We start from the raw sequence: 22,862 nt of genomic DNA on the forward strand, positions 1-22,862 counted from the left end.
GGTAGTGAGACCAAAGAAGAAAGAGAGAAAAGGAAATAGGAGGGAAAAAAAGAACCTAGTCAAGTTCTGCACATTCTCTCCTGATGCTGGCATCAGCTGTGGAGGTACTGCTAGATCTTCATTAAGCACTCTCTGAGGTAGGACTCCCTCTAACTTTTTTAATTAGAAACATTTGACTCCATATTTATTTTTTTCTAAACAACAAACATAATCTATTATATTAACTTTATCTTTCCAATGTTCATGTTCTGAAGAACTGAGTGAAGATATTAGCACATTTTTTGTGGAAGAAGAAAGTCTGGGTAAACAGGGTGGATGAAATCTGTCTTTGAAAATTATTTTCTCTGCATGTTTAAAATTACATATAGGTGCTCATCATAAAGGGAGGCAGCAGTATCTTAAGAAAGATAACAAGGCTTAGTTGCTGACATGGCAGAATGCATCTCTTAGATATTTACACATCTTGGCTGAATCTCCTTCAGTAAAGGTAGCAGTGATGTGGACTATCCTTGTCCCTATGGCCCCTCATGATGCAAACATAAATTCTAGCCTTGATTTCAGGCACTGTACTGCAAGAGCAGCCTGCCAACATGCCTATGTGCTCCGCTCCCTTACAATTGTATCTGATATCATCTACCAGCTAAAATAACACCAGCTTCAAGTAGGCAGGAGAAGGAGAGGAGAGGGAAATCGTTATTTGACATGCAAATTGTAGCCTGGCTTTTTGCTAGCTTTTGTTAACAGAGCCAAGCTCAGCATTGTAGGCTTTCTTCCATGGTCAAGGGAGAGAGAGAAGTTTCCCCAGAGGGAGATTCAGAGCAACAGTCTGATTTAGCCACTAAATTGCTGCCTCAAGGAACACATCTCCCCCTCCCCAAGCTTGTTGGAGAGATCACAGGAGATTAATCTCACCAGAATAAAGTTGCCCTTTGTGACTATCTCATGACATGGCATCAGTGAGATGCAATCTTTCTATTCTTTACATAAAAGACATCAAAACCACATAAAGCTCAGAACACCATTCTTAGTTTCTGACCCTCTGTCTGACTGCATTTGTGTGACAACAGGCATGTACATTAACATGCTGGGTCCGTGTTTTATGAACGTCCCAAATCTGGGTTTAATAATATTTGCTTGGGCACTGAGAAAGTCTGGGAATTTGATCTTGGCATGTATTTGGAGCCAAAAATGGAGAGCAGCAAATGGGTATATGAAGGACCTGGCTGAAATTCATGCCCGTTATCCCAAACGTCATTCTGAATGTTCTCAGAGACTTTCAGACTCCTGATAAACTCAGTTGTGCCAGTATATCTGAACCTAATGCACTGGACCTGTCAGAAGCAAGTCCCAGTCAGCATATTAATTCAGTAGCTTTACAATTATGATTCTTTAAAAGATTTTTCTCTTTGTATTATAGTTTTTTGTGATCTAAACTTGGAATTAACACCTACAGCAATATCAGTCTTAACAGCCTGTCTCCCATTATACATATGTGCAAGCATGCCTAGGAATACAAATGAATTACTGTTAGAGTTTCTAGAGGGATATATAACTACCAACATGCAGTAAAATATTTTTGCTAACTGGGAAATGGTGTGCAATTTCTCAGTGCTCCAGCAAAGTGTCTTCAGTTGTTCTGTAAGAAAATATAACAGTGATATCCAGGGTGTGGGTGTCTGTTACCATTTTGTTTGCTCAAGTCCTACATTGCACTGGCCTTCTGCACAGAGTAATCTCTTCAAATTTTCCTTTATCTGTTACACTACAAATAAAGGTGATGATCACATGGTCATAGATATCTAATATATCTAATTCAGCTTGGTAAACTACCACTTTACCTACTTTGACTCGTTAATAACTACCCAATTCTGATCCATCGCTGCTGGATGTTTCCTGCTTTGCAGATAACTGTTTTCTCACTTTTGAAACTTAAATACTTTTTTTTTTTTAACGCTTTATTTCCTTTTTTTTTTTTCTTTTATCAGTTGCGTTTAGATCAGTGTCAGCTATTGAATGAAACTTGTTTGGTTCAAAATTTCGTGATGAATTTCAAATGGTCTAGATTAATTTGCAATATTGTCTTAAGACATCTCAGATAGACTTGGGCAATTTTTTATTATGTTTTTGCTGGCTACAGTATGAAATCAAAACCACCCCACAATTCACAGTTTTGTTTGTCTTTAGGCTTAAATTCAATGCACAGTCAGGAAAGGATGAACTCTCCATTCCAGAGAATCACTCTTTTGGATCTGTATAATAGTGGAATACAGTTCTTTTTAGCAAAACCACTGAAAATGTTCATTTCATCCTACATGGGGCTCCATTTTAAATTAATTATTTTATCATTATTGTGGCATTGTATTGTCAAAATACTCTATTGAAATATAAATGGAATGACATTGCATTAAGCCTTCTGGAAGAAAAGCAGAATCTTGCTACCATCATAAACGCATCAGTCTAATGCATCTGAATGCAGAGAAGGAAAGGGGAAAAAAAAGGGGGGAGAATGCAGAGAAGGAAAAAAAGGAAAACAGTGAAACTAAAATGCCTAAGTCCTGTTCTAATATAATCCCAGATACTCCTTATGGAATCAGCCTTTATTGAGCAACTTCATGGTTGATTCACTTCTCCTAAGAGAAAATTAATTTTGTTTGATTCAGTGTTTAGCTGTGTAAAGCAGATTTCATTTCAAACTGAATCGTTTGTATTATTTTTTTTAACTCAAAATGCAAGGTGATTTTTTTTCTTAATAGAAAAAAAATTGACTTTTTTTTCCATGATATATTTCATTTTCACTTTCTAAAAAAACACTTTATGTGAAAATTCCAAATGCTCTAGTACTGATGATGTTCTTGTGTTTTGCATTAGCACAGTAATGTTCAAAAACTCTGGAAAGAAAATGTACATCTAATACTTCCATAATCTGTTTCTTTTTTTCAGAAAGATTTTTTGTTTGTAAAATCTGAGAGGCAAAAGCAAGGTCTCTGTTTGAGGTTTTTAGATGTACAGATTCTTGACAAGCTTTATTGTTATATTTTAGTTAATACAAAGACTCGTTATAAGATAGAGGGGGAAAAAATGCAAAAATGAATGCTTGAGCTCAGACTATGTCAGTAAACACACTGTGGGTGAAATCCCTTTGCTTTTAATAAAACAAAATTTTCTGATCTGCGTTTCAGATCTCTAGAATAGATCTATAGCCAGTGCCCATCTTTTGGTTGCTGAATCTAAGGTTTAGAGTTTTTTTTTTTAGATCTAAGAAATTACCTCTTGGCTGAAATGTCTTACATTATGGCTATGGAAATAAAAGAAAATTCATGGAGTAGTGGTCCATTCGGTCTCAGTCTTTTGACATACGCTGCATTCCCTCTGTGTGGATCTTATATTTTACTTTTGCCCTGCATTAAGTTAAGCCTGGTTGTCTGATATAGAGATCTAGATATTTTTTTCTACATGGTTTCATGGTTTTGAAAGTGCTCATAAACCATCAAATAGACTGCGTTTCACCCATACTTAATTTGAAGTACCAATACTTAAGTGCTGCTGTGAATGGGATCTATACAGTAGTGATAACTTTAACTTGAGTGCTCCTCAGACTGAAGCTTTTCAACATATTTAGCAAACTCAAACTATGCATGGAGAAAATACAAATGAAAAAAATAAAGTTACAAACAATACCATACCAATGCAGACATTAGTTAGACTACAATTAACAGATGTCACATGGGAATTTATAGTTCATAAAAAATCAAAAAGACTTACAAGAGTAAAAACTGCAAATTGTCAGACACTGACTAAGCTTTATCAAAAAAATATATATTTTTATTGAAAGAATATCAAACATGAGACAAGAAAACCCACCTATTATTCACTAGTAATATTAATAATATTCAGTAAAGACAGGAATTAACTAAATTATTGGAATACCTTATAAAGAATAAACCACGCAACTTCCACGTGCTGGTCATCAAACATTAGTGAGCAAAACAATGCCTCGTGGTGATTTTATTTTGCACTGTATTTATGAATGAGGAATTGTTCTTTGACTCTAATTCTTCTGTTTCATTCTCCTGTTAGTGTAGCTTTTACTTGAGGGAACAACACAATCTAAACTAATCCCTTTTGTCTCTCTTCAGCTTGATTACAGTAACGGATTTCTGTCTTGTTGTCCTCTACACACTTCAGTACTCCAAAATCCATTTGGGTTCCTCCTTCCCAGGTTATCAAGAATAGCAAGACTTTCTTGAAGTTGTAGGAAGAATGGAGATGGCCTGACTCCAAAACTTACTTGGGCATGAAGGTTTGTTTAGCTACCAATGAGATGAAAGGTGGGTGGAGACCCTGCTCACGTTGTTCTAAAACCAAGAAAAAATACTACAGAAATTGAAAGCAAATTTTAAGGGAAAAAAACATTACTCTCTCTCTCTTAGGGTGAGGTATTGCTCATTAGAAGAGGTGCAACTGAAATTTTAGATATGTCCTGGAATATTCAAAGTTAACTAAAACATTTTGTGAAATTTGTCAAATCTGGCTCAGGTTCTGAGTTTGTAACAGTTCAGGGTCTAGATCACTTGGTTCTGTGTACTTTCCACATAGCATGTATGAGTATGTTCAACAACGTAATAACATGATGCAGTGCATTAGATGTAAGCATCAGTCCAGCAGCTCAGCATCCCACCTGCTGGCTGGGGGACCACGGGAACATTGCTGCTGCCTGCCTGCCTGTTGCTCCTGTTGTTGGCTGTGCTCCCACCAGGCTGTTATGTACAGACAGGAGTCACAGTTACAATCCGACTTCTATGCCCAGTCACCATATAAGAAGTTCATCTGGATAACTAATCTGCTCCCCACAGAGGCACCAGGTAAGAGATAAAATATGTTACATCTTCTAATTGTTCACAATGTTTGTTGCTCAGAAATGGAAAATCACCCAAATGCTGGGACCTTGAAAATCACCCAAATCCTAGAAAACCAACTGCTAGTAAGGTAAAACTGCCTGCCTGCAAAACTACATGTGCAACTGAAACAAGGATCAAACCAAATAGTAGCAGTTGTCTATGTCTTACTGAAATCTTCTGTAGAGGTGACAAACTTATAATGAAGCAAGCTTAAGGAAGAATATCTATGCAATTTTCAGGTGTTTAAGTAAGGGCAGACTATCCTCTGAGTTTGTTTCAAAAATGGTTGTTCAAACACTGCTAATTAAGCATGATTCTGAGAGAAAGAACTTTAGTCCATGGTGCATCTCTGTTGTTCCCTTATTTCACAGAAGCTTTATCTTTATCATTCAGTCTTTTCTCACCCTTGATCACAAAGCAAGGAAATGACCTTTGTTTGTGTTTTCTACCTCCCTGAAACTATTAATTTTGCTCTTCTGTATTTAAAGCAAACAAACAAACAAGCAAACAATAGACTCCTCCAGCAGATCTAGCGCATCATGATTACTAACAACAGTAGTGATAAATGCCTTGTTGCAGATTTGGTTAAACCAAGCCCGTAAAACCATAAAAAACAACTTGTTTAAGGGATTGCCCCTCTCACTGATATCTTTATCTGCCTTCAGATGGAGAGACCTGCCCCTTCTGGGCATTGCTTCCTCACTGGTGGACCAGCAGTTCAGATGTTGACCACATCAGCTGCTATCAGTGAATGGCTTAAGTTGAGCAGAGTGGGTCATCTAACTCTTGGCTGAGCAGAGGAAGAATAATCTGGTAGAGTCACAACTGACATCAGCTACGATGCCATCCTCAAAGCCGTCCTTTAAATATGTGGAGTGGGAAGTATGTATGAGAAGTGAAGGCTACACAAGACAAGTATATCTTGTGGAGTCTCAGGACACAGCTCCAGCAGTGGATGTTGCACAGGCAAAGTCCAAGGCTGCCTGTCATCGAGATGGAAAGGTTTTTCTCTACCCAAAGACCAAAGAGTTACATGCCACAGAACTTGCACTGTAATTAATCACTTGGTGACGTTTCAACATGTGAGGAAAAAAAAAAAAAAAGTCTGTCTCTTTCACTTTAGAGTGAAAAACTGTGAAGTCTGTCAGTAAACATTCTGATCAGACATTAATTTCATAGCAGTCTCATTTTGATGCCTGACACTGCTGTGTCATCTGGGCTTTTTCATTCGTTATGTGCATTTGTTATTTTAATCTTAAAATGTCTATCTGTGCAATTCAGTTGAGAGATTTCTGTTTTCAATAATATATTTGCCATAATGCTTTCCTTCTTCCTTCAGACCTCTCTGAAATCAAGCACTGCAGTCCACTGACATGTTGACAGTTTTGCATGAATTTATGAAAAAGGAGTTGGAATTGGCTGACAAAGATTTGTTTATTATTATTAAACTGACTGTGTGTCTAAGTTGCTCTTCTGAAAATAAAATTAAGAGAAGGAGAAACTGAAAAAAGTGTTTGAAATGTATGATTAAGAATATATACTATTCCTCAGTTTAAAATATATAATTTTAAGAATTAAGGCTGCTGCCTTGAGGCAGAAATTCTTGCTCTAAATTGTAAGCAGGACTGCCTTAATGGTATTGTTTAATATGATGAGAGGAAGTGAAAATGGATGTTCCAATACAGGGAAAAATGTAAGTACAGAGTTGGTTGTTTAATAGATTGTGACTAAACTAATTGAGTTCCTTTTGCTTAAGAAGAAAAACAAAACAAAAAAAATCTTGGTAACAAAACAGAAAGATATCACATATAAGTATATCTGCTGGATATTTTCTTATATACTTGTTCTGGTAAAAGGTTAAAATGTATAAGTGTAAGCGATCCAAACATCACAGAAGTGACACCTCATCTTTTTGAAATGACACGCTGTGGAATGTGCTAAGTTAGTGTATCACATAAGGCTTGTACTCCCTTTATTTGCATGTGCTCCTATTTCACATTCATATTTCCTTTAACACTTCAGCCTTGCCCGTCCATTCAGTATTTGGCTTTGCACTTGCCTGGTCTGTGGTAACAACCCCAGGCCCAGCTTCCCGCAGCAGAGGCCTGGCACTCACCAAGCAAGGACTGCATGGCACATGCCAGCTCAAACACCACACTTCCTTTTTCTGTTTTCCTGCCCAGAGAGGCCAGCCAACCAAAGATGAAATTCCTCCATTCCTGGAACATCTGGCTTAGCCTCTCAATACTCATAATTATCCTCCCATTTCCAGCTCTCTGCAGGTGCAGGGAAGTGCAGTGCAGGTTCTCTGAGAACACAGCTCTGCAGTGGATAAGTTCACCTATAAATCTTGGGTAAATGCATGCCATATGATTTAACATACACTCATGCTTTTATAATTTTTACTAAGAAAGGACCTCACTGATAAATTGTCAGTTGGAATAATATTACATTATAAGGTTATGAAGCCTAGGGCAAAATCTCCAACTCATAATAAGTGTAGAACTTTGTATTGCAATTAAAATCTTCATTTCAGCATCTTATGCTGCCATATCACTTATGCCTTCACCATTTACCTCTATATCACTCTTCATTCACTTTTTATCCCTTCCCTCAACACAGGCTTTCATTTCTCTGTTGCTTTTTATCTTCATTCACTCTTTCCTCATCAGTTGACCACTTGCTGACTTCAACTCTCACAGTAACCCCAGGAAAATCTTCCTATGCCTTCCCTGGCAGTGAGATGTTGTTGTAGTCCACATAGTCAATTAGAGGGGCTCTGACCTGTGAATGTCATCAGAGCCATGACCTGTTCCTTGTTTGGCTCAGCACGGCTTGCCTAAACAGATGGTGAGTAATGGCATGCAACGCCTACTTATCTTCCTGTGCCTCTCTCCGTATGGTTCCTGTATTAGATCTGGAAACAAACTGAAGGAGGTAGTGTGAACACAAAATTAATTAAGCTCCACAAAGTTGCTGTTAAAAATTCTTGTGTTCTTGTACTTATTCAAGCGGCAGTTCATACCTGAGAAAGAAATATGCAGCTCTCTTTATGTTAGCAGGGTTACACCTACCGATACCATATCTAAATCTTACTGTGCGGTGTGTAAGTCTGTAAGCCACTTGAGCACACCCATAAGTTTCTCGTTTTCTCAATAAAATCATCTCATGACAAGCGTGAGATCTTGCAGTATTAATATAATATCTGTAAATGTTCTGACGCTACGCAGAAGTACACAGTCTTAGAAATGGATAATGTCACTTGCTCCTCTTGTTGTTGGTAAATAATATATGTATGAAACAACCTGATATTAAACTGGATGTGTTTAGATCATCTGTAGATTCAGGTATATCCTCTTTGTGGTTAAAAGGGACTGATTAAAAATGTCAAAATTTCAGGATTTAGAATAACGTTCTCAAAAGGAGCCTCTAAAGGTTTAGGAGTCTAACTGCCACTACAAGCTATAGCTTTCAGTGAGACTTAAGTTCCTAAGTATCCAAAGGCCAGAATTACTGTACAGATAGTTTTGATATATTCATTTCTCAGTTAGTCACTTGGGACCAAATCCCCAAGATCAAGCTACAACATGAGGGATGCACAAAGCCTAAAAGACAACAAATAAGAAAGTATGATCCCACAGCAGCCCAGTAAAGATACTCATGACAGAGTAGAGACACCTGGTTCCCAGCCCGTTTCAGTGGTTGGTTTATGCATTTTAAATACATTTTTATCTTATATTTAACATTTACATTATAAATCTTATGATATGTAAACCAGCCACTGGAACAGGGACTGAGATCCAGGTGTCTCTGGCCTTCAGTGAATGTTCCTGCCTCAGGGCTGCAGAACTGTACTCATTGCTTCTCTCTTTAGCACAGATTATTGTTATTATTTTTTGTAATTATTTATGCAAAGTGAAATAGATTCATCAACAGTTTTCAAGATCACCAAAATATTCCAGAGGCAGGAATTTAAAAGATGAATTCTTCTGAAGAATAAGAAGAGAATAATTTTCTACCCAGCCCCCTGCATCTTTTGACTAGTGATTTTGGGAGCCCACTATGTGTGATTACCACGTTCAAGCTTCTGGGATACAGTTCCTCAGGTGATACTGGCAGAGAAACGTGCTTGTGAAACCTGTTGGACATGAATTAGACATGGGGAATTCAGCTCTGCTGACAATGAAAAACTCCTAGGCATACCCAGCAACATTATGCATTTGGCTTAACACTGGAAGCAGAGCTGAAGAATTTTTGGATGTAGCTGCCTCGAGATCAACCATGTATTTTTAAAAATCTTACTAAATATTTATTTGCATCTTTAAATATCTAAGTAACTGTAGCAATTTGATTCCAGATCAATTTAAAAACTTGTGCTTCTTGCATATTATTTTAAGACTTTGCTCTTAACATTTTTTCTCCTCTAAAAGTGGCTTCCTAATGTGTCTCAGAGGGAGACTTTCATTAGTAAGTGGCTAATGAGCCTGTAACTTTGATTGTGTGTATTACATGTCAAGTGAGAATTCTTTCAATGAAATGAATTACTCTTTTGCCTAATTGGTAGGGCAAGAATTCATGCTCAACATCCCTTTATTATGAGAGATTTTGCTTGGAATACACTGGTTAAAACAGTTACTTTCAGCCTACATTTCTGTTTCTCAGCTATTGAAACAGAAATGCATTTTGTTTGTCTTACTAGGAAAAGAGGTTTTGGTAATATCTGTTCCATTTTCTAGGCTGCCTTGTTAAAGGGTTGTGTGCACACTTACGAATCATAAAAAACAGAAGAAAAAAACACAACGAAAACAACAACAACAAAAAACCTAGTGTACATAATTATTTAAAAATAATCATTGTCTGCTAACATTTTTGGTAGTGTGAGTTCTGGGACACAAGATAAAATGGAACTAACACCAAAGACAGTATCACGTGTTAGTAAATACCACATGATTTTTCAGGGTCATCACCCAGGACTGTCACAGACCAGGTTATGTTAGAGGCAAGCTGAGCATCAGCTTTGAAATTCCTGTTTGATGAACTTGTGACCTTCTTGTGCCTTTTGAAGAGTGTTTTTGAGCATCAGAAAGAAAATAGATGAGGGGAAAGTCCAAGAGGTCTTTATAAACAAAGTAGGTGGATGCTACAGTGAAATGAAAGCCAATGGGAAGTAGGGTCTCATCCTACAAACATTTGTTGTAGGAAATTTGTTGAAATTTGCTGAGTAGTTTGTTACCTTAAAATTGTGCATATCTAGGAATGCCTGTCTGTTAACTTTTCCACTATTTTTTTTTGATTAACCTTAACCTAGATATCAGAAAACTAAACACCATTTGAAGTATAAAATAAATAGAGGGTCCTTTTCAGATTTGAACCAAACAGCCAAAATATTAGTAATTATTATTTTTTTAAAGGATTGGAATATTTGCCTTCTAAGCCAGTATTATGAAATTATACTTCACACAGCTTCAAAACTTTAACATACAATATTTCTTCAGTTACTTTTTCTGAGCCTAAATGTATGAGAGAGATAAGCTTATGGCATAATTTTCACATGCTATCAAAAGCTTAGCAAACCCGATTACTAGGACAATCATACCAGTATTATTAATTCTGATTACCACCACCACTCAAATAAATAAATAAATAAATAAATAATGTGCTTGTGATCATATCACTATATAATTTTTCTTTTAAAAATACCAAAACACAGCTAAAAATACTTGTGTTCTACATAATAAAACATGCAATATTTGCAGCAGCGCCTTCGAGAGCCAACCTGTGTAGATGACATTCAGCACATGTCAGTGGAAATGAACCTGTTTTTTCCAAACCCCAGGGGACAGGGACAGCACTCCCACCCCTCAGAATGAAACACAACTTTTCTGAAGGATTCAAGTCTGCTTTCACATACCTCATTTTCTCATAGCTCTGCTTACTCTATGACGTGTTTGTATATCAAAGGTAAGCATAAAATATGCCTTGCTCCAGAAGAATATGTTTCCAAGGTATTGTTTATATACATATGTATAAGCATAAGAGATTAATTTTCTTTAGACTAGCACTATGTTTAACATTGAAGTAAGAACTTATGCAAAATGTGAACTCTCTGTTGTGATAAAATGGTATCACCCTTTGAGGACTAGTTTCCCTTCATGGACATCATTGAATGCACTCAATTTTTAATAGCTTATATGTTAGTTATGAACATCCTGCGACTGACTTCCCTGCAGTTAAAACTAGATAGAGTTTTGCTTTTAAAATAGGGAAGAAATCCCTGAATATATTATCCCCAACCCTGCAAGCAGCTCCCTGGGACCAGGATGTGTTACCTTCACCAGGAATCCATCTGAGCACATTATTCTATATATATGTACTGATAAAAAAAAATCAGTAATATGTATGTACAAAATTTATAAAAAAGATCTCACAAAAGGGTCTGGTCAAACACGTTCCTTCCCAAAATCAGAATTTTATTCTTTCATTACAGCATGACCATTCAGGTAAGCAAAAAATAATCCATCCATTTGTGAATGATACTTATTTTGAAATATAAAGGCTGTACTTTCTTAAATGCTTCTGATGAAAGAGTAACAGACTTTTGGAAACTGGAAAGCTCACTTCTAGACCTCAGCAAAATCTGAATCACAGCCCAGTCTTTACAATGAATTAATATTTAAATTGTTCTCCTAATAGAGTAAGCATAGTTCTTTCTGCCTACACTGCAGAGGAAGCCAATGGAAATTTTCATGTATGAATAAATTTGATGAACGTTTTTGTCATCAGATGGATGTTCTCCACAATGTAGGACTTAATTTTTGTTCATTACGTACCTTAGTCATCCTATTATGAAGAAAACCTTGAAAATGTGAATTAAATGAAGCAGATGCAATGTGGGTGTTGTGAGCATGCCTGCACTCAACCCCAAAGTAACATTATTTATTATTTCCATGATGAAAAATGTAATAAAACTTAATCTAATACATCCAGTAACTACATTTCAATGCCACATTCACTATCAAAATCACTGAATCAGTGAGACTACTCAGGTGATGAAATCTTGTACTAGATGGTTAGAGTTACATGACAAATTTATCCTTTTCAAAACTTTAAATTGAATTGCATGTGATATTCTTTATGAATTGCCACTGAAGTCAGAAAAATGCTCATGTTTAAAAATAAGCATATTTTAAGTGCTTCTGTAGACAGACATTTATAAATGTCATGCAGCCTCCTGGTCCTCATCTAAACTTTTGAGAATTTAGAAGACCTAGAGGTAGTGTGAATTGTTCAATAGTGTTTGTAAAATGATTTGAGCTCCTAACAGAAAAAAGTGTCACCACAGTCCAAATTGTTACCATCATGTATAGGTTTTAACAGCAGTGCGTTTCACAGATTAGGCAATCTTAACTTTATTCAGTAAACTAAGATTCACACAGTGGATTTATACATATAGAATTATCTACATACATTTCACAAAGTCATAAGAAGGTGAGAAAAGTTTAATTACAAGGAAGAAAGAAGAAAGAAAAATAATCAAAATGTATGAATATTCACCTCAAGTATAGACCGAGAAGGATACAGGTAAAACTGGATGAACAAGTCATAGAGACTGTCTATATTTTCCTTCCTCCCATCGTACTCTCCAATATGATGTGGTGTAGAATTTAATTAGTTTTCACTACTGCTCCTTTACCCCCAGTAGCATCACTTCTCACTGCAGCTTAATCACAGCATTTTTGCACAATCTGGGACTTTCCTTTTGTTGTATTTCTTTTGGGAGGACAGGCCATGTAACCTGCTATGGGATACGGCCTGTACATGTTTATTGTGGTTTCCCAGACCAACTACAGCCCACTTACTGTAACCGCAAGCCAGCAGTGGTATGAGAAGAGGCCTCAGGGAAGTGTAGACAAACTAAACAAATGGTGGTTGTCTAATCCTGGACAGACGGGAGGGACATATAGCTAGGCTAAGCAGTCCTGTTACAAAATCATTCCTCTCTTCCTTAAGAACTGGTAAAGGAAGCCATTTCTCCCCATTTAGATGGGGAATCATGTTCTGCATAGGTGCTTCTTGAAAATGTCCTTTAGATAGATTAGATAAGAGTACAACCTGCTGAACATAGTAATGAATAAAAGGCATTTTATTTTCTCCACTAAATTACCATTTAAATTTGGAGAAAAAATGGGTTGCTTTATCGAGAAATGACAGTAGAGACCATGATAACTAAGGAAGGAGTGATTCTGAGACAGACAATTAAGTCTCGGGGAACTGTTGGCTATACAAAACCCCCTTACATCTCTTTGTGGTCCAGAGCAAGATTTTTTTTTTTTTTTTTTTTTTTAAGGTAAAGGTAAATCTATTTTAACTTTATCTAATTTGACATTCACTGTTATTCTCCTCCAGACCTTTCTGCAATGGTACCCATTTAACTTCATGGTTTCATCTTCTCTGAAGTCTCAAAGAAATCTCAACCTTTACCATGGAAGATTACTCTCCAAGTGGAAAATACAAAGGTATTGCTAGGTTTACACTGTAGCACAATCTTCTGCAAGTAGTAGTTTCTTTGGTGAATGGCTGATATTGCTCCAGGACATTTATACAATAGGATATCACTAATGGATCCATTTGGTGGATCAATTGATTTGTTTCTTAACTCTGTTATTTCTTCTGTCAGATTGCCAACTGTTTTTTTTCTTTATTTTATGCTAGAACAGATGCTTCCAAGAAAACCCTTCCTGAAGTTATTTTATTTATGGTAGCCAATTCTGTCAATGGTAGCTCTTTCCCACCTCAAAAACATTTGCCCAAAGGTGAGGGTTGAGAGACCTACTGATCATTGCGTAGAATTTTCCCCTGCTTCAAGCATCTTTTGAACAAAATCATAACCAAGGAACGTAGTACTTTGCTTTTTAATATACCAGAGCTTCGTTTGTGGACTCTCATTCTTTTCAGAAGAACAGGAAAATGGTACTTAAATACATTGCTCTGATGACCTAACCATATGTAACAGTTTCCATTTTTTTGGGTTATTATAAGATGTCTATTCATTGTAAGGAATCTGACTCTGCAAGTGCTGAAAAGCCTACATTTCCCAGAACTTCAGGAGTCTTGAGCTGTTCACTGTTTGCAGGGGTACAGTCTATCCTCCCAGAAGTTCTCCTCACTAGAGAAGGAAGATAAGATATTCAGTTGCCTCTAACTATTTGTTCAACATACTGCTTAAGATGTACTTATCTGTAGACAGCCCAGTCTGGTGAAATAATATCCTGAAGAATGAACTCATTCCAACACCACTTTTTTTTTGGCAGTTCATGAAAAGTCTAAATGGGCAGTGTCTCTTGTCTTCTGTGAAACTCACCTTCTGTTTGGCTCATCACCTACAACATCCTCCAACCTGGTATTGATTTTTGTTGGAGATGCCAAAATTAAACGAATGCTGCCTTTCGTTTCACAATGAAGCTTGGTAATAGGCTCAAACCACTAGTATAAGAGCTACTACAAAGCTACTCCTTTAAACTAACCTAGAATGTGTCCAGCCTAATAAATAAATAAATAAAAATGCTGCTTTTGATCTAAAGTGAGTAATTCATTGTAAGATAAAAAAACACAGATTATAGTGGTTAGATTAAAAGAATATAGATTATAGTGGCTATCCACTTTGGTCTATGTAGGGTAATATAAATTTAAAGTGGCTATAGAGCAAAAACTAAAGATAGGGAAAGTTTATTGTTCTACTTCTGCTTTTTTTTTTCTTTCTTAATGACTATGTAAAGTGTCAACATTTCTGATATCAGTAAATCAAATTGTAAAGTAACAAAGTGGAGGTAAATTAAGATTTAAGTGAATGCTACTTGGTATGAAGGACGAAGTCAAAGGTTTGATCTATCTGAACTGCAACTGTTGGCATGTGTTGTCACCCAGTATTGTAATATCTGTGTGCACTTTTTTGGTGCATCTAGACTTAAGCATATCCAAGAGATGCATTTTATTTATAAAATGTTGAAAAAATGTTAGGAGTCATATGATTACTACTGCCTAGGCCCCGATTCTGCCTCTGGGATGTTGATGCTTTGGGAAAATGGAACCCAGCTATGTTTTTCTAGGTGTATATGGCAACCTGCTGATTGCTGTCTCACCAGAATAAACTGTAAACCTTTCCAGCTGTTCTTAATCTGGACCCTTAGCCTTAAAAAAAAAAAAAAACACACACAAAAAAAATAGAAACACCAGCAGCTTTCCATTCCTCAGAGCCAAACTTTGCTAAGAATATCTATGTTGTTTTCAAATTTAGCTTCAAATACAAAAATGACTAATAAATCCATATTCCATAATAGGTTGGAAGACTATTATTTAAAACCATACTCAGTTTTTACAACCCATTTCTAGTAAAAATCCCAAACGTTTCACTAATGCTACCATTTCAGAGGCACATCCTGGATGATAGGCATGATACCCAGATAGATACACCAATAAATAAGCAAAGGCTATAAATCTGTCTCAAATTAGTGGTTCGTGTATGTGCAAGGGGGAAGAGAGCCGGGAGAATGTTTTCTAATCTGTTCGCTTCCTGGCTCTTAATGTTCCGTAACTTCACAGCTGGTGATTATATTTCTCTGTGGTTTACGTTATTATGTGCTAAATGCGTTGCTTCGCGCCCTTTGCTGGCACCTGGGTCTTTAACGAGGATGGGGGGGGGGGGCTTGCAGCCTGCACCTGGGGCCACCTCTCCCACGGCCATTTCAGGCAGGCCAGGGGGGCGCCCCTGACCCTAGGCGAAGTTCCCCGGTGGAGCCCTGAGGCAGAGGCAGGTGGAAGGGAGGGAGGAAGGGCTGGGGTTTGGAGGGAGCCACAGCCTTGGAGCTCGCAGCGCTTTGGAGGACGGTCGCCCGCTGCCTTCGGGATTCCAGTCCGGGCTTCCCACGAAAACGACTACAAAAACAGCGATCATCATTCGCGAGCATTCATCTTCCTGACTTTTTTACGGCCTCGTAATTGCCCCCTCCCTGACAGGCGGATTTATGCCTCGCCCGGTGGCGGGGCGCTCCGCCGCCCGGGTGGCACCGCGGCCTCCTGCGGGGCGGCAGCGCGGGGGGGGGGGGGGAGGCGGGGGGGGTTGTGGCGCGGGGCGAGCCCCATCCCCGGTACACGGAGCTTCCTTCCCCAGAAGCCTCCGTCCCCACGAGCCGGTCCGGCCGCTCCGCAGGCAGCGACCCCCTCTTCCCCGGCAGCCTCTTGCGTAATTAGCGCCTCTGCCGCCCCTCGTTGTTCCGAGCAGGTCTGGGCTCGCTTCTGGGCTTTCAGCTGCCTCCTCTCCTGGGGAGAGGAGAGGGCCTTGCATCACTTGAGTTTTCCGTGCGAAACTCAGGGGCTATCCCGGCAGCGTTCATAAGGGAAAACGGCGTTCTCGCTCTCTTCCTCTTTCCCTCTCCCCCTCTCAGCAGCCTCCCTCCGGGTGCCTCCTGCGGCTCTCCCGGCAGGACTCCGCAACTGCTGCCCCGGCTCCGCTGGCCTTGCAACTGCCAATTTTCGGCCTTCGCCCTTCCCCGCCGTCCGCAGCGGGCATGGCCGGGACCCCGCGGGCCGGGCGGGGACCATCCTGCGGGCAGCGCCGCCCCTGCTCGCCGGGAGCGCCCGGGGGGGATCCGATGGCCTAGAAATTAAGCAGTACTTCGGAGTTGGTACAGCTGCCTCCCCCCACATCCCCCGCCCTCTTCCTTACACCGCTTAGGATCTCCCCGCGTCTCTCCCTTTTTTTTTTTCCCCTTTAACTTTGCCGACCCCCCCCCCCCCCCCCCCCGCCGCAGCCCGAGGTGGTCGCGGAGGAGGCGAGGCGCCCCCCGGCCCTTCATGCGAGGCTCGGGGAGGAGGTTCAGGGGGGTCCCCCGGCAAATGCCGGCGCTGCGGCGGGGAGCGCCCCCGGCCCGCCGCCTGTCCCCCACGGGCCGGCGCTGACCCCCACCGGGGGCTTGCTCCCACCCCAGCCGGGAAAAGCCCCCGGGGCGGGAGGTCGGGCGGGGCGGCCCGTCGAGGCCATGGCCTCCGGCGTTCGCTTGCCGGCGGCGGGGCGGCAGCGGGGGCGGCCCAGCACCCCGCGGGGGGGAGGCAGCGGTGGGGCGGCGGGGCCCGGGCCGGGGCCGGCCTCCGGGACCGAGCCTCTGCCAGGGGAGACCAGGAGCCGCCGGCAACTTTGCTCGGCCCTGCGCGCCGGCTGCCTCTGGGCACTGCTGCTGCTGCTGGCCCTGGCGGCGCGGGGGGAGCGCGGCCGGGAGCTGGCGGCGGAGGGGGGCGCGGGGCCGCGGGGCTGGGTTTTTTTGGGGGGCTGGCTGCCCCCCGGCGCCGTGCCCCTGGGCCTGGCGGGGGCTTTCTTCGGCGCTGGCCGCTACCTGCTGCGCGGCGGCGTGCGGCCGCGTGCGGCGGCGCTGCTGCTAGCCGCCTGCTGCGGGGGGGAAGCGGCGGCGCAGACGGCGCTGGCGGCAGGGGAGGATCGCTTGCGCTCCCTGGCCGCCGCGGGGGTGGTGCTGAGCTGCCTGGCTGCCGTGACATGGCTGGTGCTGAAGCCGAGGCAGGGCGTCCTGATGATCGCTGTGACTAGCGCGGCCAGGACCACGTCCCTCGTCGCCTTGGATAGGGTCCCGGCGTCCTGGCGGCCCTACCTGGCCTACCTGCTGGGGCTGCTCGGCATCCTCCTGGCCGGCTACGCCGACCGGCTCTGGCCCCCCCGGCGGGCCGCCCCGCTGGCGGAGCCTCCCGTCGCCCCCCCGGCCGCGGACGAAGCCCCGGTGTTCAGGCGTCGGCGGCGGTCCAGCTCCATGATCTCCGCCGAGATGTCGGGCGGCAGCAAGAGCCACCGGCGGACCTCGCTGCCCTGCATCCCCCGCGAGCAGGTAGGGTAAGGGTCGAGGGACCGCAGGGGGGAAGAAGCGGGGTCCCGCCGCGCCCTTCCGGCTGCAGCCCCCTCGCGGGGCGAGCAGAGCGCCGGCTTCTCGCAGCGGTGCGCGGAGTCCCCGACGGCCGGCCCGGGACGGGGGGGAAGCGGGTGCGCCCCGGACCCAGACTGGCTTGCCCCCGGTGCCGGCGGTGGGGAGAGAGCTCGGGGTTGTTCTTGTTACACAGCCATCGGCGGGGCTCGCTTTTAATATTGCTGTTATTTTGGAACCCTGGCAGAAAATTGAGGCGGATGGTACCCGCCTGCCTGGTGGGAACCTGCCCTCACGGCACAGCTGAGAGGTTTCGCAGCATCACCGGCAAGCCCCGCTCCTTAAAACCTGCAGTTTTCTGCAAAGGCGACTTGGCCCGATGAAACTTCGAAGGTGTGCGTGCGGGGGAGCCCAGCAGCTTGTCCTCGGTGGGAGAAATCCCTTATCAGGGCGATAGCGCGTCCTCTGACACCGGCCCGCAGCCGTGCGGTGCTCATCTTTGCACTTTGCCTCCCGGGGCTGTTCCTGTGCCTGGAATCAATAGCTCTCGCTCGGCTATTGTTGTAGGAACGGAGCCGAGGTCTACGCGATTTATCACAACTTGCTTTACTTTAAGAGGTCGTGATTGCAACGGATTAGCGAAAACTTAGTTACCAGCCATGCAGCCTTTTAAATGCGCACCTCAAAAAAAAAAAAGGGGGGGGGAATAAAAGAACCGAGCAAACCTCGTTATCTCTACTGCGTGGCTGTAGAGAGTCCTGCCGCGGACACGAGGTGGGCTTAGCTCTGTACTTGAAGCACTTTCTCATTTTTTTGAGGTTTAAGGTCACCCCCCAAAAGAGTTGTTCGGTGGGTCGAGCGCAGCTGGGCGCGTTGAAAGCCCGTGCTACCCTCGCTTCGTGGAGGAGAGGGAAACCTGGGGGAAAACAAGTGGCAAATGGTATTAAGCTTTCCTTTTCAATTAGTATTGCGAATGACTGGGAGCTGTGGTTAACTGAAGCGCATTGCCCCACACCAAAGGTTTTCTTTCAGGTCACTTGCTGGATAAGCAGTTAAGTATTTTTGAAGTAATGGCATCTAACCATTTGGTGTGGGTGGCTAGTTTGTTTCTGGAAATGGTTTGATTACATCCCTTTGTGGTTGGTTATGACATTTGCTAGAAGAGGGCCTGACAACCTTATATACTTGAGGCTTATTTTACAACAAATGTACTTATTTATTTAACATTTTTGTTTAGATAAACTAAATATTTACCACAGTGTCCAGGCAAATACAGTGTGAAAAAATAGAAGGCTGACTCAGTTCTGACTTTGTTTTAATATGAATTCAGAGAGCGAGAAGGGTGTAAGAATAATTTGTAAATACAATATCTAAGGCAAGAAATTAAAACCGTTTATACTTGATGACGCTAGATGTTTCTGGTGGTTTCTTACAATAATCACTTGTAATGTTTTAAACATATTTCCACTCGCTCTCACACTTTAAGCAAAAGCAGTTTTCCAGTTAACATGTCTAAATGTAATCGTTTAGAGATAGGGCTCACTAGTTTGTGGTCACATCCTTCCCTCTTCTTGTGGAGGGAATTCAGATAATCCATATAGACTGGGGTGTTAGCCTGGCGATGGATAACAGGGTAGATTTCTTCCCCCCCCGCCCTAGCTTGTGTTTCCCATAGGGACTCCAGTCAGATTTGTCCCAAGCAGCTTCGGCTTCCAAGCTGTGGAGCCAGATTGGTGCGAGCAGGCGACTGTTCAGTTTACCCACTCCAGGATTTTGGCAAATTTCTCTTTCTTTTGTTCTCACTCAGTATTAATCAATAGCGAGATCTGGTATCACTTGCGTCACTCTGTGATTAGAGATGGATGACTACTTTCAAGTTTGTGGAGACTTTTTGTCTTTTATTTTTAAGCACATTGTGGCTGTATGTATGTGAACTTCCCTCCCTAAAAGCTGTCCTTTTAAATAAATTGTAGCACCACAGAAAAACAGAGACCCTGACACAAAGCTCTGTAAGGATCCTGAAGAAATTCTGGGAGACGTGGGGCTCTCTTAACTTGCAGCAAACAAAGTTTGTGTTTATAGCAAGAAATCACCTCTCTGTAGACTTAAAGAAACCATAGGTAAATGTTTCTCTTTTGGACAGTTTTTAAATATAACTTGTTAAAAATAGAGATGAGGGCTTTATAAACAGAACCAGGCCTTCCCTCACCCCTCTGTTTTTAAAAAACATACCCTGACTGCTTCTGGTCCGAAAGATAGTTTCCGAGTATGTCTGAGAGCTGCCAATAACTTGCATCAGGAAATGGATCTACTTTATTGCTTTGAAATACATGCTTTCAGTTGCTGCTGAGTAACTTTAGGACTTCTAGAGGTGTTTCCCGCTGCCTCTCGTGTAATTTTTCCTATTCCTGAGCACTTAGTTAAGGTTTTGTTCTTCCAGAGTGTGGTTCCCTCCCTATCTGACTGCTTGTATGAATACAAGAGCCTGCAAAAGTCAGAGTTTCTGATTTTTTTTTTATTTTTTTAGTCACACGTATCTCAGTTATAATCTAAATTTTTCCCTGCTAGAATACAAATACAAATTTATTTGGCCTTGTGGTATAAAGAGCAGTACCAGGAATTGCAAAGTAACATCACAAATAGGTGTATTAACATAGCTGAAATTAAAAGAATACAAAACTGATGTTTAAGCTACTAATAGAAATAGCTGAAAATGTCTATGTCACTATAAATTATTCCTTCTGTGGAAACATCTCATCTTAATTTCTTATCAGTCCCAAAAATAATTTAAAAAGCAAAAGTTTCATTAAATAAACTACCACAGCCAAACACACACACATGCAGATATAACCTTATTTTGCTGCTAAAAGTGTTCTTTACTATTTTTTTTTAATTCTTTTTTTGCGGGTCTTATGTTTTTGTTTTTTTTTTTTTTCCTTCTCTCTCGACTTCAGCAAATTCTTTGGATTAAAAGATTCCAGTTTGGCTTGTATGCATTTCTCATTGAGAAACGTGTGCTTTGTAGCAGCCTGATCCTGCTTACAGCTGAGTGCTGTCTTCCTGTGATTTCATCAATGCCAGCTGAGGATGTTCAGCTCCTGAAGGGCTCGCTCACCCAGTTTAGAAGATGACTGCACAGAGAAATTGTGAATGGGTGGATGAGACAGACAATGAATGAATGAACAATTTTTTTCCCCCATGTAAATGCACAAGTACCACCAGGATGATGCCGTTCGAGTTTCTTCCTCACGTTTTTGCAAACTTCTTGTAGCTTTTCCTAAATGGTCTGGAGAGAAGATTGTGGTGGGAGGGTTGGAAATGTGTTCTGTGACTTGGTGTTTCCCATTAAAATATTATATGGCCCATGTATTCTAGAGCTTATGCCTCCAATCTCTGCAGGTATAAACATGTGTGTATTAAATGTGTCCGCCGGTCTAAAGGGACAATTTTGTTGTGGCCAGGACAGAGTAGCTGGACAACTTAAACTGTGCAGAAGACTCTTAATTTTTCTTTTTAGCCTCGCTTATTCTTTGTTTTGTCTGGAAGGAGATGGGGCTTTCAGCTAACTTGGATTCATTAGAAGTGTGTGTTAAATGAACTAGAGCAGCTGTTTCCAGTAGTTCAATTTGCTTATCAGGAAAAAATACCTACAAAGGTAGGTATCTTTTCCTGTGGTCAGAAGATTATCACAGGTAGAGCATACATCAGGGTTTGAAATACTTTCTAATTCCCAGACCAGCCTGCAACCCCCTTGGTGACGCAGCCCTTTAACCAGGAAGCACTGGCAGGGTGCTGAGTCTTGCCCTGACCCTCTGCCCTGCACCAGGATGTAGGTCTGATGTTTCCAGCTGCAAGGCCAGCATGTAAACTCCCAGCTTGTCTCTGGCTCCTGGGGCAGAGGTTTTCTACCCATCTTCCTTTGTTGTTTGTCTTTGCTCTTTTCCTACTGATGGGAGATTAGGGATGGGCATCTGAGCATCCGTCACTTATTTTTAACTGGTCTGGGGCTTGTAGTAGCTGTTTTGTGTTGCTACTGCTCTGTGGCATCTGTGCCACATCTTTTCCTTCCTGTTTCTTCCTTCAGCAAGTAATTTTTTTTTCAGGTGAGTGACTTTAGTCCCAGACTCCTCTGTCTTCCTCCAGTGGCAGCTGGAGGAGTCTCACTTGGTGTGACTGCAGTTGGTGGGACTCTGGGTGGTGGCTTTGCATGTCCCGCTCTGCCGCATGGGAAAGCTGTGAGCTGAGACCATCACTATTGCAGCCGGTCTGTGGAGCTGAGAAGACAATACTGTAACAGCTTACATGGTCAAAGATATGACTTCAGTGCTAAGATCTGTGAAATGGATGAGAAAAATAAATGTATTTGGTGGTGGTGGTGGTTTTTTTTTCTTCTTTCCAGGGGAAAATTGAGGCTTTATCTGTTCTTCTAATTGTTTGACAGTGAGAACGTTGTAAGTATCAGGAATACATTACTTCCCTCCCCTCTTTTCTGGCTCTCTAGCATTCTGTCCTTAAAAAAATAAAATAAAATGTACACTTATAACCAATTTTTAGTATTACGTATGCCGCTCTTTGGTTTGAAAATAGGAGAGGTCCAAATGCAACATAAAGATATTTCAAATTTTGGAGAGGAGATAGCAGATTAAGTCTGGACACTAAATGTCATAACATGTTCCTGATTAGACATGAAGCATATTAGCATATACCTTCTTCTTCTAATAAGCGTTATTTAACTGTAATTACTCTGATAATATTTACTGGCGGTACCATTTAGGTCACCAGAAACTGAGTAATAGCAAGTAGTTATGTCACCCAGTGACTTGCTGTAACACAACTGTGTGAAATATTCAAATAAGGCTCCAGGAAAATTCATGCAAGGATTCCAGATGTAATGTGTTTTTCTGTTTGTTTGTTTGTTTGTTTTTCATGGTTTCATTTACTCAGATCTGTTCTACGTACATGTTTTTTTCTCTTTCAACCCTACAAAAATTTTAAAACTGCTAATGAAACTCTCATTATTGGCCAAAATAGATTCTAAACTAAT

General features: G+C 41.5%; 2 protein-coding genes and 1 long non-coding RNA gene across 5 annotated transcripts in view; 2 read left to right on the plus strand and 1 right to left on the minus strand.

Annotated features, from left to right (window-relative positions):
* Positions 1-8,006, plus strand: part of LOC310885219 (uncharacterized protein) — a gene marked incomplete at its 5' end in the record, with an annotated part of 109,173 nt that extends 101,167 nt beyond the window's left edge. The window contains 3 exons of one of the 2 annotated variants that reach the window (XR_014574613.1): positions 6-137; positions 4,137-4,862; positions 5,564-8,006. The remainder of the gene's footprint in view (positions 1-5; positions 138-4,136; positions 4,863-5,563) is intronic. The other variant, XR_014574614.1, reaches the window with a different exon arrangement.
* Positions 8,007-13,146: 5,140 nt separating this feature from the next.
* On the minus strand, positions 13,147-17,420 carry LOC310893168. Its single transcript, XR_014578773.1, has 2 exons — positions 17,285-17,420; positions 13,147-16,551 (listed from the first exon to the last, which is right to left on the minus strand). It is a non-coding gene; the product is annotated as an uncharacterized lncRNA (long non-coding RNA).
* Positions 16,549-22,862, plus strand: part of PDE3A (phosphodiesterase 3A) — a 266,283-nt gene continuing 259,969 nt past the window's right edge. For both annotated transcript variants that reach the window (XM_083821772.1, XM_083821773.1), the window contains exon 1: positions 16,549-17,785. In XM_083821772.1, the coding sequence (XP_083677898.1) occupies positions 16,934-17,785 (852 nt within the window). In that variant the 5' untranslated portion in view covers positions 16,549-16,933. The remainder of the gene's footprint in view (positions 17,786-22,862) is intronic.

Source organism: Anser anser (assembly GCF_964211835.1).
Source record: "Anser anser genome assembly, chromosome: 1".
Classification (NCBI taxonomy): Eukaryota; Metazoa; Chordata; class Aves; order Anseriformes; family Anatidae; genus Anser; species Anser anser.